At 32.3% G+C, this 20,194-nt stretch overlaps 2 protein-coding genes across 12 annotated transcripts; both read right to left on the reverse strand.

The window, feature by feature from the left end:
* Positions 1-49: 49 nt before the first annotated feature.
* Positions 50-6,434, reverse strand: LOC108322798 (ras-related protein RABA5a). 11 transcript variants are annotated; one of them, XM_017555045.2, is made up of 5 exons: positions 6,318-6,434; positions 4,219-4,296; positions 2,156-2,253; positions 1,592-2,028; positions 50-514 (listed from the first exon to the last, which is right to left on the reverse strand). In XM_017555045.2, exons 4-5 carry the CDS (start codon positions 1,929-1,931, stop codon positions 180-182), a joined length of 675 nt encoding a protein of 224 aa, XP_017410534.1. In that variant the 5' UTR covers positions 1,932-2,028; positions 2,156-2,253; positions 4,219-4,296; positions 6,318-6,434; the 3' UTR covers positions 50-179. The 11 variants fall into 11 exon arrangements, with proteins under 11 accessions (XP_017410534.1, XP_017410533.1, XP_052731370.1 ...); XM_017555044.2 differs by having other exon boundaries at positions 4,214-4,296; positions 6,318-6,431; XM_052875410.1 differs by having other exon boundaries at positions 1,592-2,022; positions 6,318-6,422.
* A 2,490-nt stretch (positions 6,435-8,924) lies between these two features.
* On the reverse strand, positions 8,925-19,806 carry LOC108322812 (splicing factor U2AF-associated protein 2). Its single transcript, XM_017555071.2, has 14 exons — positions 19,605-19,806; positions 19,380-19,463; positions 19,016-19,150; positions 18,702-18,931; positions 16,660-16,899; positions 16,430-16,522; positions 16,310-16,348; positions 14,695-14,784; positions 14,459-14,561; positions 14,231-14,311; positions 13,412-13,488; positions 12,781-12,861; positions 11,531-11,622; positions 8,925-9,336 (listed from the first exon to the last, which is right to left on the reverse strand). Exons 1-14 carry the CDS (start codon positions 19,654-19,656, stop codon positions 9,213-9,215), a joined length of 1,521 nt encoding a protein of 506 aa, XP_017410560.1. The 5' UTR covers positions 19,657-19,806; the 3' UTR covers positions 8,925-9,212.
* Positions 19,807-20,194: the final 388 nt, after the last annotated feature.

The raw sequence follows: 20,194 nt of genomic DNA on the forward strand, positions 1-20,194 counted from the left end.
GTTATCATTTCTTTTTCTCATTTATGTAATTCTTCCAATGCAAAGAGAATTTCTACTCCAAAATCTCCCAGTAAGCATTTAAAGATAAATCTTGAATATCTGAGTTACATTTTCATGATTTGTCGAATAATTATAATAAAAACTCAGTTTTGGAGCCGACATATTATCAAAACCTAAGATCAACAACAACCTTTTGCTGGCTCAGCATCTGCTGCTGCTTCTTGTTCACCTTCCCCTTGTAGAACAACAGTCTTTCCATTTTCAATATGGGAGACATCCGATTTGTTGAGCTCTTGAGACATCATAACCTTCCGACTTAAGATGTTGTAGATCTCCTTTACAACGGTTTCAAAAGCAGCTGCTACATTTGATGAATCCAGAGCTGATGTCTCCATGAAGAACAAACCCTGTGCCTCAGCCAAGGATTTGCCTTCAGCTGTAGCCACTTCCCTTGCATCTTTAAGATCTGACTTGTTCCCAACAAGTATTGTGACAACGTTCATGTCTGAGTGAGCTGTTAAATAATAAAAAACCACACTCCATTTAATCCTTGTTTGATCACATGGGCAATCAAAACATGTGACTACAATATGTTTTTGTAGCAAGAAAAAATAAAAACCAAGTGGCCTATCAATATACTCACGACTAAACTTATCCGTTAACACTTATTTCACTTGGCTTTTTCTTTCTATTTATGTACAAGTTATTTTTTATGTTAAGGAACTTATTGTCATTTTCATTTCTAAGTACTTTGAGATAATCTTTTTCCAAACATACCTAAATAAAAAATGACCTTTTTTACTAATTAATTAAACCATGTTTATTACAAGGTGCAGATTTATGTAAGTATCCTATATCTACTTTAATATAAAAAAAAGATCAAGACTAGCAAAGATTCAAAGCAGAAAAGAGAAAAAATAAAACAATTAACTCAGAATTTAGCATCCACATGATACATCCAACATGGTAATGTTTTGTCAACTAATGAAACATAATCACGTTTAAGAAAGAATAAAGACTATAACATTGTTCTTTTACCGGCAGGATCATATTAAGTACCGATAAGCCATAACCCACTAGGGTTAGCCTAGTGGGAGAAGGGGGTGTGGATGGTATCATTATGTAAATGTGGTAGATTCTAACCTCAGTACAACAAAGAAAAATAGTCATTAGGGGTGGTCTTTGAGATAGCTTAATGGACTATAATCAGAATCCATTTTTTTATAAGATTACTGAAAAATGGTTTTAAAATAGTTAATTTCGTTTGGAACCTATAAAATATAAACTGTTACAGAAGAAAAGGGAAAAGGGTTTGAAAAATCATAAACTACTAATTTTCAGATTCATAAAGATAAACTTATTTTTCAGAATTTTAAAAATTTCAGTCATTGTTCCAAACATACAACTGAAATTGTAAACATTTTTATCCCAAAACAAGCTGAAGTCGGTAAAAATAATCTTAACCAAAAACATTTTACAAAGACAAATTGAAGGACAAGTTAAAAATTTCCTAAATTTGAAACCTCACAAAGAAAATAAGCATGAGAAAAACTTCATGGAAAAAAAGGGACCAGACAATTGTAATTCTTACTGTGGAGTTCATTAAGCCATCGGCCTATGCTATCAAATGTTTGGCGCCGGCTGATGTCATACACCAGAAGAGCTCCAACTGCACCCCTATAATATGCAGATGTAACAGCTCTGAACCTCTCCTGCCCAGCAGTGTCCCATATCTGTGCTTTAACTTCCTTTCCATTAATATCCATCTTTTGAGTTTGAAACTCTACTCCTATAGTTGACTTCGAATTAGGATAAAACTCATCCCTGGCAAATCGTGCAAGTAAATTTGATTTCCCAACAGCTGAATCACCAATTAAAACAATCTTGAAAAGGTAGTCCTCAGTCTTCTCTTCTTCATTAGGTAAAGCCATCTGTCAGACCTAAGGATTGCCAGTGTGTAGAAACAAATCAACAATATATAATCATCACGGAATCTGGCCCATTCCAATACTAGAATGCCACCTTCACCTAAGACGAGAACAAGGATCAGAAACAAAAGAGCAACTGCTAACAAAGAATTAGGGAAAGACAGGAAGGGAATGTCGGTGACACACATTGCAGTTCCACAGGAATATTGGATATATAATAGATTTACCTTATGAAGTGACTGTTTACAGTTTCTAGCAAATACAACTGTATCCACCATCGGCATCAAGGCCCTCCAATTTAAACTACCAAAACTTTCTTGCGTACCTGACAGCATCATTTGCAATACGCACCACTGTCAATGAAGTGTTATATTAATTTTAAGACTTCTTTTGAAAATTAGAGAGCATTTTCCAAAAGATAAATATTGAGTTCTTTTTCCACAACTGTTTCTTGAGAAAAACAAAATGCCCACAAGTGGGAATCAAAACGAAATGAAAACCTTGTCCAAAGATACTTGAAAATTGAGTGCATACATGGAAATAATTGCCCATTAAACTACAGATCAGGTAATACAACCAACAAGCAAGCAATTGATTGGCAGGTTTAAAATATCAAAACTCATCGCCGAGTGCTAAATAGTATATCACATATAACAATTCAACCTGTAGTACATCAACACAGGTCAAATTTCTTCTTGAAAGAAATTTATTGGAAAGAAGCATAAAAATCTTCAAATTGTATTCATCAACTAATAAGAGTGCATCGTTTCAGGTTATTTTACAGAAAAAAGGTTCCTCAGATATTTTTAAAAAATTAGTGACTAAATAAATCTATATTCAGCTTTTCTTAGGAGCTGATAAGATGTTACAATCTCTGATCAATCAAACTTGGATGCTAAAGTCATACTTTTGGTAAAGTGCTGTAGAACCAATTGTTAACTCTCTTGCATGCAGAGGTTGCATTATGCTTATATCAGTGTGTTAGTATTATGGTTTCCTGTGTCTGAACAGCACATTAATTTCCTAGCAAGAAACTTCAGAGCAACAATTTTTTTAACCATGTTGATTAACTTGAAGGAAAAAAAAACATTACGAAAACATTTCAGGAAATTCATGATAACTTTTTATGCTTGACGATTATTGGGTTCTCTCTAACAAGCCCATACTTTGCCAACAAAATAGGATACAAAAAATGTCAGGAATCTGGTCCTTCACAACTATTCCTTATTATGCAAGGTTCTTTATTAACTAAATATAAGTGACTGGATCATAAAAATAGAATAGTCTTTCGAAATAATCACAACCAATTGTCCGGAGAAAAAGTAGAGGCCTAGAAAGGGAGCAGTGTTTTACACAGAAATATCCTAAAATCTGATACATCTTTTAAAAATTAGTTACTTTTATAACTGTAAAATAAAATGGCTTCTCAATTTAACATCTCTTAAAAATTCAATTTTACACACATACTTTATAATAACATTTTTAAAGCTCAACAGACCCTGAGTCTGAAAGAACCATGTTCAGGATGAAAGGGACATGTTTCCTTTAGGCATTATATTTTATTACTTGGCATATCGATAATGCCAAAAAGTTTAATAATATGACATGGCATAGCACCCACGGGTACGGAGTAGGGGTTAGCATACAGGAAGGAAAACTAGAGAAACATGAAACGGAAGACCAACAACATTAACTCTTTAGGAAAGAAGAAGGACTGATTAAAAGATTCAGAAAATTTCCAATTGATAAAGGTTTCACAGTTTAGCTTCTCACCTTCTTAAACCTTGATAAAGGTTTCATATTATGCATATTGTTTTTGATTCACAGCATAATTAAAAACAAAATCACAGTTCTAAATCTTTTTCTCCTAGCATAACAAAAATCAAGGCACAGAGTGATCGATATTTTCAATTGATTCATGTAGGAACATCAGTAGAGAGGGTAAAAATTAAGGTTGATAGTAAAATTTTGGCTTGCAAACGGGCACTAGACAGAGCCCAACTGTGGTTGAAACTTAGATTGATAAAATACCATGTTTGATGGACAGGGAAGAAAAAAGATAAGATCACAGACTTTCTATGCATAATTCAACCCATAAATTTTTTGAGGGAAACTTATTTGATGCCCAAAATAATTGTTGGCAAAGGACAGCCCATGTGTAAACAAGTTCAAAAAATTTAAAGGTAAAACCTGAAATTATGTGATCTATATCTTTTGGGATTGTTATTTTCTTAGATATCCAGATAGAAAATTCTACAGAAAACAAAGTCAACAAATATAAATACCTCACCCTCCTTCTCTCCCTGTTCTCCCCTCAACTCCTTCAACTTCGGCTTACCCTTGCACTAAGTCTTTACAGTCTCAAACCCTGGTATTAAGTAAAAATAGATTAGATAATTCTTAACCAAGAGATAAGTTGATTTCCTTAAATGATACAAAAATGTAAAACACTTAAACGTTAAATAAGAAATATCAGGCTGATCCATCTTTATAACCAAAAACAAGATGATTTCATGAATCAATTAAGATTGTTTTTATGGTGTTGAGTTTTCTACCTATGCAGAATATCATATAATGGGAGTAGGGGTGGTAGCTGTTGTTATACTGGGGCAAATAACCAATTCATTTCCTCAAATATTGTCACTTCTCAAACAATTATGCCAGCATCTAATGACTGGTAGCTTTATGGAGCATAAAGGATGTAACGACCTTTTACAACAGATAGCCAAATCATTATCATTGTTTTTTAGGTGGTAGGACAAAGGATGACATTATTAGAACAAAGGATAAAATATAACGGAACAAGCAAAATCATCACAAAAATAGAGCCACAACATACATTGAAAAGAAAAAAAAAGTCATCAATAGTAAAATAGTATAGCCACCTTAGACAGAGTGTGAACCAAACACCAAAGAAAGATCACAAAACCAAAAAAATATCCTGTCCATACCAGATCTAAGGACTGAGACAATTTCTTCAAAGAATTTCAATCAAGCCATGTACACCAATGTAGAAGGACAAAAATACATGTAGTTTCCATGTGTTGCTGGTGTTGTTCTCCAATTAGAAATGCAGTTTACCTCGATAATCATCATAATAAATATTTCATTAAATATCTCTACACATTACCAAGGTAAAACTCCAATTCTAATAGGACAACATTAAATGTCAATGTAGATTATCAAGGTAAAAACCTCAATAATCAGTAAAACAGCCTTTTTTTTATGGCTATAAGCCTATGACAATAATGTCCTCTAATTTTTCAAAAAAAAAATTCCTTTGAACACCACTCTTAAAATGGACCAGATCCAGTGCTGCATCTCTATAGCAGGATTCTCTCTCCAGAAAAATCTCAATTCTCAAATCACATTTTCTCTTCTCTCTAATTGCTGTTACACTAACCAGAGAATCGCTAGGACTTGGCAGAACAGAGTGTCAGGAGAGGATCCAGTTTCCTCTCAAAAACAGCAACGACAAGCTTTTCCAAACAAATCTTCATTATTTCCACGTCCATAGACAATGCATACTCTAATAGCAGTCACATGATAGCTTCGTAAATGAAGACAAACAAAAACTCTTTCGACTATCTTACAAAGGCATTAATTCTTTCAATCACCACTGTCTCTCTAAACTCTGTTTCCAAATCGCATACACACACGACTATCTGACAAAGGCATTAATTCTTTCAATCACCATTATCTCTCTAAACTCTGTTTCCAAACCGCATACACACATCCCACAGACATTCTAACAGAACCTTTCAATTAATAAGTGGTCCCAACAACTCCTCTTGAAACTAAGTCACTCATGCTAAAACTCTAACTAATCATATCTACTTCTTTATCACTCACTACGAACAAACTACTGGTTCAGTTGAACCATTCACCATCAACATTCTTGTTTTAAATTTAAAACAAAACCGAGTTCTTGTTTTAAATTTAAAACAAAATCTGTGATCGTGCTAATTGGCAGAGAAGAAGAGGATACCATAATATGGCTACACTCTATTAACCCAAGCACACATAGATAACAAACGCCGCGCAAATCAAGGGCACGAAAATCGAACTATTACATTACAAATGTGTTTACACCAAGTTAGGCACAGTTTAAAACAAACAACAATAACGATAACTGAATCCAGTTCAGACAAGTTTGCAATGTAAACTGAAATTTCACCATATATGTTAATCAATCAAAATCCGCTGTGTGAAACACGTCAGAAGGAAAAATAGAGGAAAAGAAAACGACAAGGGAAAATTACAATAGAGAAGAAGGAAATGTTGTTACGAAATTGCGATAAGCGTTATTGAGGAATTGGGAGAGAGGGAGAGAGAGAGAGACGAATAATAAGAGATATGGGAGAAGGAAGAAGGAGAGAAGGGATCTACCGTTGTGATGTTGGGGCTGATGGATGCGCGTGTATGTGTTTTCAACGTTTGCGTCTGCGGATTATTTGTGGAACTGAACTACTACCTTCTCTGCATCAAATCCTTTTTTTTTTTTATGTCTTTTTTAAGTAAGTTACACCTATATTTTTAGAAAACATTTTTTTTATTTTGAACAAATTTAACAAAGATTAAACTATATTCCTGTTATATGATTTTTTTTTTAAAATGAACTTCATTTTTATGTAAATAAATGTTATACTTTTCAATGTTTTAAAACTATTATGCATAACTCTATTATTATATACCAGCAGGGAATGCAGTCATAATAGCATCTCCCTGTCCACTTTTACATCAAGTAATAAAAACATAGTCTTCATAATCCATAAAAAAATTACCATAATATTATTTATAATAGGGAAAAATTAGCTAGTGGAAAAGCGTATATTCAAATGGGTGGATCTATTTTTTAATGATTATTTAAAATAATGAATATGATCAAGAAAATAATTAAAATAAAAAAGTTGTTACAAAACATGAAAGAGTTATTGTAAAACTGAATCATTTTTATTAATTGTTATAATGGTATAATTATAAATGAAAGTATGAGATCTTGTAACTTTGTCTCATAGTAGATGTTTTTTAAGTAATTATAAAAGAGGTATTTGTTTTATGTGAGTAAAAACATCAAAAAGCATGCATAAAAAACTGTTAAAAAATTTATTTCACATCATTAATTACATTAGAGTTTTTTTATGTAGATATAAATTATAATATATATATATATATATTATAAAAAATTTAGGTTTATTTCAAAGTCTCTCTAGAATAATTTATGAGAACATCTTATAAAAGTCATCTTATTAGAATTTTGTTAGGTATTTATGAGAACATCTTATAAAAGTCACCTTATTATAATTTTGTTAGCTATTTTGAAAAATATATATATATGAAAGAAATTTAACATCGATTAAATTTGAACCAAATCAACATAATATTTTAATAAGAAAAATTGATAATAATAGATTTATGTGTCTTTTATTTTACAGAGTACTAACTCTGTTACCTCTTGTGGTTCTGAAATTTAAAGTTACAATTAGATTGTTGAAATTATGTTACCTAACAATTGATTTTGGGAGATTTTGTTTTTATATCTGAAAAAGCGAACAGGCCTCTTTGATTGTGGAAAGAGTGATCCAGAATGTAGTTCTGCATTTGGAAGTACCCTTTTAATAATAAAAATGGGGTGTTGGCTTGAGATTTTTGAAAGTTGCAGACTTTAGTTTGGACAGTTTTTTCTTAGTGGTCCGTGCAGGACCAGTTCTTCAATTTCCCTATACTAAAATGCATAAATGATAGGATGGAAAGGTAGGAAAAAATAATGAAACAATTAAACCACAACCACCTACACAGGTTTAATGTTTGTTAAGAAGAACAGGTTAAATGAAGTTTTATTCTGGCAATTCCCGACATGTACTTTCCCTTCACTTTTTTCTTTCACTCATACTTACTTTCATTATTCTACACTGATACCATTATCGATATTTGGCACCATTAACTATGCATATTTTTTCTGGTGAAAGAAATTGCACAAATGCAATACAATAATAAATAATATGTTATTGAATGTCAAAATAATGATAAAATAACACATATTTATATTTATTTCACAAATAATATAAATTTATATTCATTTAACTTATTATAAAACTAAAATAATCATAAAAGATAATTTTTTATATTATATATATTTATCAAAATAATTTATATATATATATATATATATATTGTTTATTTTTGAAGAATCTAGGTTTCATAACAAAAATTGTAACTACATAAAAGCATTAAAAGAAATGATATTTTGATATACAGAACTTTCTTAGATTTACTTAATATTATATATATATATATATATATATATATATATATATATATATATTTTGCACCTGTATTGGATAACTATTTATGCATTGGAAGAGTATTTTACATTTTTTATTTTATTTTAATTTCTTCTGATGAACTTCAATATTTTAAAACATTTTTTAAATGCTTACAAATACTAAAAGTGTGTCCAACCTTTATTTTTTTAAAATATTTTAAGAGAAACAAGAGTATATCTAGAATGACATAATATTTACTTTATGTACATAGAAAAGATTAATATTGTATAAAAAGGGAAAGATAAAGTTATGTTCATATTTGGAAAAACATATTCAAATGACTATGGTGTTGAGTTTCTTGAAATAGTAAAATTCTCCAAATGATCCAAATTTAGAAACTATGTTTTGTTTCTAAATTTTGATAACATAGATGAGGAAACGGACACTATTGATACAATTATCCAATACATTTTTTTTTTGTTATGATAAATTTTTAAATTATAACCGTCATAACTATAAATTAATAAAAAAGAATCAAAATCTAATTTTTTTAACAACAGCTGAATTTATCTGAAATATATTATAAATTCTTGTAATCGTATACATGGCGTATCATAATGCTATTTCTTTTTAATAAAATTTCGTGTTATCGTATCCATGTCATATTGTATCCATGTGGTACTAAATATGTGAGTTTATTTAGGATGAAACTTAAGATAAATTAAATTAATTTAAAAAGTTTAAAGTTAACTGCATTGTCATAACCTGGAATAACTGAATACAGCACGCAGGGTATATTACAAATTTCCAAATACGGTGAGCTAGCCAAATCAGTAACTTCTCTCATGTATATTCTTTTTCCTCTCCCAATTGCATAAGGAAAACTGCTATATCATTGCAAAACTGAGAAAAGTGATGACCTAGTAATCCAAAAGCTAGCCACTGGGAAATATTCCTTGGTCCGGACTTGCTGGGAACTGTTAATCTGGTGCAATGTTATTCACTTATTGTCCTCGCCTCAGTCACCTTCAAGTTCAGCACCAAATTGCTCCAGTCGAATAGCATCTTCTTGCAGATCCCGGACTAATGCATGGTTTACTGAACCGTCATCTTCACTGGCATGTATCAGTCTACCACCAAACCTGATAAAATAAATGAGGAAAACAATGACAAGAGTTGAAACACACGGGAAAAGGTAAATGATGATACAAAAGAGAAATAAAAGAAAAGAAAAGGTAAAAGCAATTTCAAATGAAACTATTCTTTAACACTTTCAACACATTTTAAACCTGAACATTTGTTTTAACACCATAATATGAAGAGCAAGAATTCAGACAATGTACCTAAACAAAATGATAATGTTTCACTTAGGGGTTTTAAATTGCGTTGCTATAGCAATGTGGCCCTGCCCGCTATGAGGACTTTTACTGAGGTCTCAAGACAGAATGAAAAACATTAAGATATATCAACTAACCAAGAATAGGGAAAGGAAATCATGAGATTTGAACCAAGTACGATCTCTTAAACAGATTACGATATCAAAGAGAGTAGGGACAACTATTCTTATAAGACTTTCAATGATGAGCCTCTGATGCGGAATAATTAAAAATCTAAAGAACAAACAAAAGTTGGCTTAGTATCACTGAATTCAAGTTGGAGAGACATTGAGAGGATGGATAATAATAAAGTTTTTATCCTAATGGTATTCCTATTGTACATTGGAAATGCTTGGGAGAACAAAGTATCATTTGGCTCACTAAACTATTTAATGACATTTTGAGATAAAAGAAAATGACAAATTAATGAAAGAGCAACATTTTATATCCTATGTATCAGAACGAGAGATATTTAAAATTCTGTAAATTACAGAGAGATAAAATGTACAAACATTACAAATAATGGGAAAAGGTTGTTAAACATATATTAAGAGAGACTAAGGTTGTGGAGAATCAATCTGAATTCACGTCAACATCTACAATATAATATATTTATCTTTTTTGCGAAAGGTACGCAGAGGCAAAGAAAAATATTTACACATGATGGAAAAAAACGAAGAATTTGAAAAAGAAAGGTGTTAGTTAGACTAATATCAAGCCTATGCAAGACATATTTGTTGGATAGCTACTAGAGTGAGAACTCTTGGAGGAGTCTTCTATAAAGATAGGTTTTCTTCAGGGCTCAATGTCTTTACTAATTTAACCTAGACTAATAAATGTGCTTAGACGTATGTTTTTTGCTGAAGATATAGTTTTTATTGAAGAATTGACAGGAGAGGCTGGCTAACTCTAAAATTGAAATTTCAAGCCCAATATATCATCGTTCTTTGTATTTGTGCTTTCGTACCAAACTGACTTAAGTAATTTTCAACATGATGAGAAGAACTGTACTATTCTACATTCGTTAGAATAGTAGTCTGGATTTATTATTACGTGTTTTATTTCTAAAATAATCATTAATTTGGATAATATATACTAATGATAGCTAGCTCTGTAACAAGTCCACCATTAGCTTTTGACCTTAATGCATCTTTAACATAATAAAATTGATTGTGTACGCAAGGCAAACAATTCTCCCCAACTACTCTTGTTTTTCAATAAAATGTGAAGAATATAGGTTTAATAGCTTTGAATGAGGAATTTGAGATGAAGCATGCAAAAATACAAATATATTATATCTTTCTGATCAGTAACTTGATGTAATATTTCAGTTGTTAAAATATTAAATATAAGGTAGTATGGGCATCAAAGGATTCAACACAACCAATGGGATGGAAGTCCATTGTTAATATACCAAGATATAAAATCATTTCATGAGCTAACACTTAGCAGCTTAAAATTGACTCCTTTACTCGGCAAGCTTTCAAATTTTGGGAAACTATTTTTTCTACTATTGAATCATATAATTAAACTAAAGTATATGGATTTTATAACCACCCCAGTTTCTGCCCCTGATCTTTCAACAATATTTTTTTATTAGTACCTTTTCTTGTTGGTGAATGTCTATAATCAGATTTGGAGATGGTCAACTACAGAAAGTCATCATGCCTAGGTTGAGTTGAGTATGTTGCATGCGGTTACCAATTTTTAAAACCATGTGTTAAATATATTTTTTTAATAACCACCTCAAGTTTCTCCCAGTGTTTCAACAACAATTTTTGAATAGTACCCTCTCTTGTTTATGAATGTCCAGAATCATGTTTGGACATGGTCAACTACATAAAGTCATCATATGTCTAGGTTGAGTATGTTTCTTATATAATGCAGTAAGTTGCTAAAATATGAAGGTTGTGCATATATTGGAAAAAGAAGAAAATGGATAAAAAGCGCGTATAATTACCATCTTCCATTCATCAATTCTATGCACTTTTGGGCATCCTTCCTATCCTTGAATTTTACCAAAACAACTCCCTGAGGATGATTCTCACATATCTACAGAAAAAAGGCCAGCAGGTAACATGAAAAATATGAGATAAAATTAGAGAACACAAATACAATAGTTGCATGAAAATGATTGGTTTGAGTAGTAACACTTCTACAATAAACACTAGGGATAGTGGGTAGAAAAAAACAAAATTTCTAAAAACTAGGGTATGGGGTGGGGTGATGCCACACATAATTATGGAAATATATAAATCAAGTAAATGAATTAGAAGATATGGAAAATTTCCAAGTAAATTCCGTCAGCAGTTGTCATACCAGAATGTAACCAAGTCATAACTCATTCGAAGCCGTGTTATGGTAATAAAGAATTACGTACACTATAAGCTTATACCTCTCAAACTATAGAGGCATGAGCAAGAAATTGTACAATATTTACAAAAGATGAACTCTAGAATTAAATGTTTCCCCTGCCTTCAGGTGGAACTAGGACTTTAAATGAAGATGCACTAATCAAACATATAGTTCTGTAGTTATATTCTCTTAAAATGTATTGAATTAAAAATATCATTTAACCAAGGCAACTAGTCAGGCACTCACATTTGCCAACTTTAAACACTTCCATTGACATGGGAATGTTTTGGGTTAACAAAAAGAAATTTCAGAAAAAACTTGCATTAAATGGTCAATATATGATATTAAAACATGACGCGTGGCTCAATGAGTGCTAGCAACTTCTAAAAACACTCAAAGAAAAGCTTCAAAAAAACTCTCTTGTTCGGGAGTAGCTTAAAAACATTCTTGTTCAAGATAAGGATTCCAATTCTATAATAAAAAATAGATAAAAGAAAAGTTTATATGTTCATAAAATTTAATAATAGAGGCTTCAAGGGTTACATGACAAATTGATAATACATCTCATCTTTTCTCCCCTCATTTTAAAACACCTCCTAAACAATATTAAGTTTACTTAAAGCCTACACCGCCTAAATCCACCAGCCAAAGATTGGACGCACCTGTGATATCACAGACTTAGTGGGGCCTAAATGGATTATAAAAAAAAAGAAAGAAAAAAAAAACATAAATGTATATTTCACTCAATTGTTTTAATTGGTACGAAATATTTATTAGAAAACGAGAGAAAAAAATAGAAAAAGGAAAGAGAAGCCACTTTGTTTATCTTTTAAGGCATTAATAAAGAGCAATTACCTTGACAGAATCTACAGGACCAAGTTTTGTACACTCCTCTTTAACATCTTCTTCTAGTTCTAAACGCAGATTTTCATCAGCCTGCATAGAGTATGTAGTATCAGAAAATGTCCAACGTGTGAAATAGAAGAACCAAGTTATAATTAGCAAATTGAAGTTTGAATGTACAATGAGAAAAGCAGGAAATCCTATTATAGTTATTAAAAGGCACCTAGCATAACTCAACTTTAAAAGTTAATTCAAGGGGGAGAGAGCCTGAGCCCAAAAGGAGCATTTTGATAACATTCCTAGCCAATGCGGGGCATCTAAACACACACCCAAGCACTCAGGACTGCACGTTTGGATGTGAAGTTTACAAGCTACTATACACCAAGACTTGCCTAAGCCTTGTAAAGAATATTTTGGTCTTATTTCTTACTAATGTGTAATCATTACCATCTATGACCATCAAAGTACAAAAAAAAAGGTTAACTGTGATCGCAAAATGTACATATTTTAAATATGTATGCCATAACTTTTAAAAGCAAAAAAAACTTCAGCAGCAATTTGTTTCTGCGACATATATAACCATGTCCACAAGCAGTAGTATGGACACTTGTAGTAGAAAATAAGCAAAACTAAGTGGCACAACCCTCATTTCAGCTGGAGAGAACATAAAACGAAGGATCACAGTAGCTGGAATTGAAACTTTTGCATCATCACGACCACCTGAGACATACAATGAGAAACAAATTATTAAAGGGATGCATGCTAAATAAGAAATATAATTCTGAAAAATTAATCTAAATATTTCAACCAAAACAGTCTAAATTTCTCATATTGAAAAGGACACAACAGAATACATTCTAGTTCAAAATTTTATAAATTATTCTCAATACTTGCAATGGCTCCACTATTCAAAAGAATAATACATTATAGAATTCATTGAGATATCAATTAGTTAACTCCAAAATGAACTCAATAGTTAATTTCATTAATTTGCTTTCCTTCTTCTAAAATAAAGGCTTCACAAACTCATATAACTAATATTTTTTTTCTATATGACTTATGGTTCAGTTGTTTTATTTATTTCTAGAGCAAAATATTACATTGAACACTGCATATCATCTATATGATATATTTGAAGTAATTTTGTTGTCTTTATATCTTATGATTTAATACAAATTAAGATTCAAAATTCAAAAATCAGCTTGGTGATTCACTGGTTGAATCTCAATTTGATAACCTAGCTCAGTACCCAACCAGGAATCTACTGCACATGTAAAGACTTAACCCACTCACTGTATAGAAATCTATGGTAAAAATATTTACCAGAAGGTAAATCAAAATTGTATTTTAATGAAAAAATAAATAAACGAAAAGGGGAAATTAGGCTAAATTTAAGATGGGATTGAGAATCAGTCATAATCCAGAAACACCAACTTGAAAATTTTGGGAGACCAAAGCATACCCCATCCAAGCATTTTTTCTTCCACCCTTTTCAATTTCTTTTTCTTTTTATTGTCTACTTGCCTGGATACAAACTTGTCTCCTGCATATTTAAAGAAAGCTTAATCAAGCAACAGCAGGCATAATAAATACTAAATTATTAGTTTAAGACATGGATTGCATATAACCATATCTAACAATAATTGTCAGAAGTTGTCATAGGAAATATAAAGAATCCAATAACAGTTACCTTTCTGCTCAAATTTAGCCTGGCTGACAGACATAGGAATCTTGCCACCAGGGCGAAAAGGTGCTCCATCTAAAATTTGAATTGCCAAAGCCACTGATGGTTCCTAGTAAATGCAAACATAATTGAAATTCTATTACAATCGCAGCATAATTGAAATTCTATTACAATCGCAGCATAATTGAAATTCTATTACAATTGCAGCTTTGTGTCACAAGGGAGCACAATAAGGGAATTACCTTAAGATATGTAACCAGAGCATCTCCCTTTTTCCTTCCTGTCTCTTTATCAACGTAAAGCTTCACACGTGGTCTTTTGGTTTCTGGGTCCTATCATAACCATGATCAGGAATTCGTGAGAAGCCAGTCCAAGTTAAAATACCCTCAAATAGCTAGTCCTTCGTTTTTACAAGTATTCACAGATTGTTACCCCATAATGAACTTGAAAGAATAGTCTCTTGCAAGGTACTCTTTGCAATAACCATGATCAGGAATTCGTGAGAAGCCAGTCCAAGTTAAAATACCCTCAAATAGCTAGTCCTTTGTTTTTACAAGTATTCACAGATTGTTACCCCATAATGAACTTGAAAGAATAGTCTCTTGCAAGGTACTCTTAGCGATAACTAATTTGGAAAAGTTGCTAGGGCATTGTGACTCAGTTATGGTTAGGGTATTGGCAAGTGCACGTGCCCAGAAGAAGAAAAGACAGGCTAATGAAATTTTCATCACAAATACAGTGCTTACTACCAAAACCCACATGCTAGCAGGAAAAGCATGATATGCAGCATAACTTGCTCTTCCATGTCTAGAAATATCAATTCATATTTTTTTTAGTATTGTAGAGTCACTGTTCTATTAACTTATAGGCTTTGTTCACTTGTGTTGGAAGTCCCACATCGACTAGAGATAAGGCCAATTAAGTGTATATAAGTGGGTGCAAACCTCACCCTACAAGCCGGTTTTGTGGGGTTGAGTTAGGCTTAAAGTCCACTTCTAACATGGTATCAGAATCATGGTTAGAGCCTATCCTAGCGAGTTCTAAATGGGCATTTCTGTTTCTATTCCACCCGCTATCGGACCACCCAATTTCTACTATCAAGCACGAGATGTTTATACCTCAGCGTGAAGGGGGTGTGTTGGAAGGCCCACATCGACTAGAGATAAGGCCAATTTATAACATATAAGTGAGGTGCAAACCTCACCTTACAAACCGGTTTTGTGAAGTTGAGTCAAGCTTAAAACCCACCCATTAAAAATGTCTAATCCCACGCTCGAGATGTATATACCTCGGCGTGAGGGGGTGTGTTGGAAGTCTCACATCGACTAGAGATAAGGTCAATTCAGTGTATATAAGTGGGTGCAAACCTCACCCTACAAGCCGGTTTTGTGGGGTTGAGTTAGGCTTAAAGTTCACTTCTAACAACTTGAATGGATTTGGGAGTGATTGAATGGATTTGAGAGGATTTGAAAATAAATTTTGTTGTTGTTTATTTGAGTGGATTTGGAGATGGGTAAGAGTGGATTTGGAAGTAAATATTTTAATCTGTCACATCAATCAAATCCTATACTAATTCTCACAAAAGTTGCTTCTAAATTCACTCTCACTTACCTCTAAATTCACTCAAATAAGCAATAAAAAAATGTATCTTCAAATCCTCTCAATCACTCTCCCTCAAATTCATTCAAGTGAACAAAGGGATAGTGTCAACAGAGTTTTCTTTCACCAAGATAATATAACATTTTAAGATCCTTCTAATCATGAGAAACTAATAATGACATGAATTAGAGCCCAATTGTTTATCATTTTACAATTTACAATAGAATGGATAGTATATAATATAGGAAAGAAACATACCTCCTTTATAATTCCACATTTGGAAAATACCTCCACAATCTGCAATATATTACTCGTTGTCATGTTAATTATTGCAACAAATTTTACACTTGGGAAATTGAGACAAAAGTTGATACTTACTTCATCAGTAGTGACATCCTCAGGCAACCCATTGACATAAACATGTGTATTGATCTTTAATTCAAACCAGCTATCAGGGGGTTTATTAGCTTCCTGAAACAGAATGAGATCAATAGAGGTGCCATTTGTCTTCAAAAAGAGGTACTCATTTCCAAGTAAAACCAACAAAGATAAGAAAATGCATTGTGGTTAAACCATTGACATAGACAAGATGGAAAGAAAAGGGGCACCTTCTTGTCAGTTTGTTGATCAGAAAGCTTCCTTTTTCCACCTGCTACCACACTGGCATTATTTGTTTCATTTGTTTCATTTGGTTCTTCCTTTAACGAAGGATCAGAAACAACCAATTCTGAACTATCTTCAATTTTTTCAGAGGCATCAGAATTAGTTATTGTTGGAAAAACTTCCTCCTCTTGCAAGAAGGTCATATCCTCAACCCCATAAGGCTCAGTGCTTCCAGTTGGATACTCCTATGATATAATAACTTTATCAATGACACTAAAAAAATCAATAAAAAGATACATTCAAGAAAAAATCAATAAGAAAATACATTCAAGAAAAAATCAACAACTTTGGCCCGAAGAATAACTACAAGGGCATTATTGAGATTTATAGGAATAATTACTTCAAGAATTCACACAAACACGAAAAGTAGAACAGGCCTCAACTTTGAAAACACAACATTCTGATTTCCTGATATTATAATGAAAGGAAAGTGGAAACATTACATAATTCACAAGATAAAAAAAAAAAGAGAGCATATTTCACACAAAACAAAAATGTGACTGGCAGAAACTAAACCAAAAAGAGAAGTAATCAAATCCAAGTAAAGAAAAAAATGAGTATCCAGAACAGAAGCACTTCAGCTTTATTCAGTTTTTTAGAATATTTAGATTTAACAGTTCATAAAAATTCTGACTTGTTTATGTATTAAAACACATTAAAGAAAAATAAAACTTGAGAAACACTCGTATAGTGTGGTGGTTCTGTTAAATATTGATATGGATAATGGATATCAATCTTTTCTCTCTCTCTCACCTAAACTAAAAAGACCCGTGCACCTGAATTGCTAACTCACACACAGATCTCTCACTCGGAGAATTAAAACATTTCCTCAACAATTTTATCAGTCCACCACCATTCCATACATCCCAGTCCTATATACAAAACTTTTAAACACAACTAACTATCAAACCACAAACCTTAACAGAATTATATTGTCATGCATTTTTCCACTTATCACAGGTTGTGCAGAAGTTCAGAGAAAGAGAAAGTATTCACTCCCTGTGAATTAAAAGAATTCCTAGAACTCGTAATGTAATATCTGGTACCCAGCAGTAGCCACGAAAATTTCATACTTAACAGCAACTACAATGCACAGTGAGGAAGCATTGAATGGATTCAAAGGAAAGATCAATAATCATTTAATACTTGAGTTCAACATAAAACATCTACACAGTAAATCCTACAAGTAACTGCAACTCCTCTGAATAAGCAAATACTATGGTATAAATTAAAACTTTAATTATAAAAATGATAGTGAAATAGATTCATTCATATGGTTTGGGAATAAATTGCCTTACGAGTGTTTCAGATTCCATTAGAACCCTATAGCTAGTGTTGTTTGGTTTAAACTTTTGAGAACTGAGTTTGTAAGTGTACATTTGTTTAAATATTCTTAAGCAGTGTTGTTTGAGGAAGTAACAGATTACCAGACACGTATATTCTATTTATTTTGGAAATGTATACAGTATCAAATTAATATTCAATTTTAACCATTTATTACAACACATAACACGTAATCCCATCAGCATGATAGAAACTTCATTTTTTTTTTCTTCTGCCCAAGGTGGATTGAGTATGCTGTATGAAGGATCAATTCCACTAGATGCTAAACAATAACTACTACAGCAACGTTCGATTCTTGGGATTCAAATGCATGTAGCTTGTGCAGATGGCAGAATCTAAAACAAAAGAGCCTATAGTTTCAATGCAATGTGTTACCGAGTCACCTATCTCAGATGCTCAGAAATGGAAACAAGTGATAAGTTTGACAAATGTAAAATCAGCCCTATGAAATCAAGTAAGCCTCAAAAACCAGTTCAAACTTCAACAGAGTAACAACTTGATTAAAGTTAATCAAGGCATCAAAATTTAGGTAAGCTAGTAACCTATCTTCATTTAATCATAATATAACAAAGAACATCATTAGTCACAAAGTATGACAATAAAAATTATGATGATAACAGTGATACACATGTCATGCACCAACCTGTGGAACCCAAGCCCTGAGATTCCTGTCCCACTTATATACAGTTCCATCATCATCAGTAAATTCTTCTTCACCCTCAGGTGGCGTCGAAGGTCTCTCAGAATCTTCTCCTGCTGCAGTACTACCAACATTGCCAGAAAAGGATCCAAAATCTGAACCTTCCACCTGTGCCTCTGCCTCTTTAATCTCCTTTTCCCATCTTTCAAACTCGTCAACATCGTGAGCAGACACTACATACAGGTCACACTCTAAAGCTCCCCAAATAACAACAATAACATTGAAAAATACAAAGCGGAAGAGAAAAAAAGGCATACCAGCAGTTGAGAAATCTGATCCCTGCTGGTTAATTTGAGTCCACAAGTCAGAGACTGAGGACAAGGGCTGCCACTCACTCCTTCCTTCAGACCACACAAACGTATTTTCGGAGAGGTATCCATTCAAGAAGTGTTCTGTCCAAGTCAATTTTCAACATAAATATCACAAATAGAGGTTTCAATTTCAACATAAAATCACAAGTATGCTCAAAGTCGACACAGTGCTGCCTCAGCTTTCTTAGTTGGAGAGAACAAAAAAAATTAAAAATATACAATACCTAACCCTAGCTCCACTCCACTTTGTTCATTTGAAACACAAAACCATTCAAAGAAAAAAAAATGTATATAATATTGAAAAACTCACCGCGCAACTCTGAGAAGGCGTAAGGACCAACCTGTTGTTGATCCTCACCAAGAACATACCATCCCACTTCAGTAACCTTTTCGCCTATGGAACCAAATCATTACCGAAACATAATCGAATAAGGAACTTAGTCAAATTAGTGAAACTAATTTGTTTCTTTCTTTCTGCGAATAAGAGTTGAGGAATGAAAAAGATGAACGAAAAAAAGTGTGCATCCATTAGTACCTTGCGGTAGCGGCGGAGGTTGGTGGCTCTCGCCACCATTTTGCGAATTCATCGATTTTGGGCACAATTTCGCGGTTTCTGCGTTTGTGCTGTCCAAGGCCAAGATTACGATACCAGATGACACTCTCTAGAGAGAACAAAGAAACTGGGTTTATTTCGGAAATAAGAGAAGCAATTTGGGAAAACCAATTTAATTGTTTAGAAATAAAATGACAACACTTAAAAAGTTGTCTTACTGATTGGAAATTAGAAAATATTGCTTTTATATATATATATATTAGGCACCCAAAATAACGATAATAAAAAATTATTAATGATGTTTTATTCAGATCAATATGAATTGTATCATATTTTTACATTGCTTAAATTTGTAATACCCCAAGTGGCATAAATATTAAGTTTTTTTATTAGAATTATGAAACTACTAAAATATGTAACTTTTAAATATATATTTCTATCGTGTAAAGCTTATACACATTCATAATAAATAAGGCATGCTGAATTTATCTTCAACAAGGAAAAACTCATACCAAATTTTAGGTCTTCACTTTATTGTTTTCTAAAACTTGTTCTCAGTTGACATTATTATA

This window comes from Vigna angularis, chromosome 3 (assembly GCF_016808095.1).
Source record: "Vigna angularis cultivar LongXiaoDou No.4 chromosome 3, ASM1680809v1, whole genome shotgun sequence".
Lineage (NCBI taxonomy): Eukaryota > Viridiplantae > Streptophyta > Magnoliopsida > Fabales > Fabaceae > Vigna > Vigna angularis.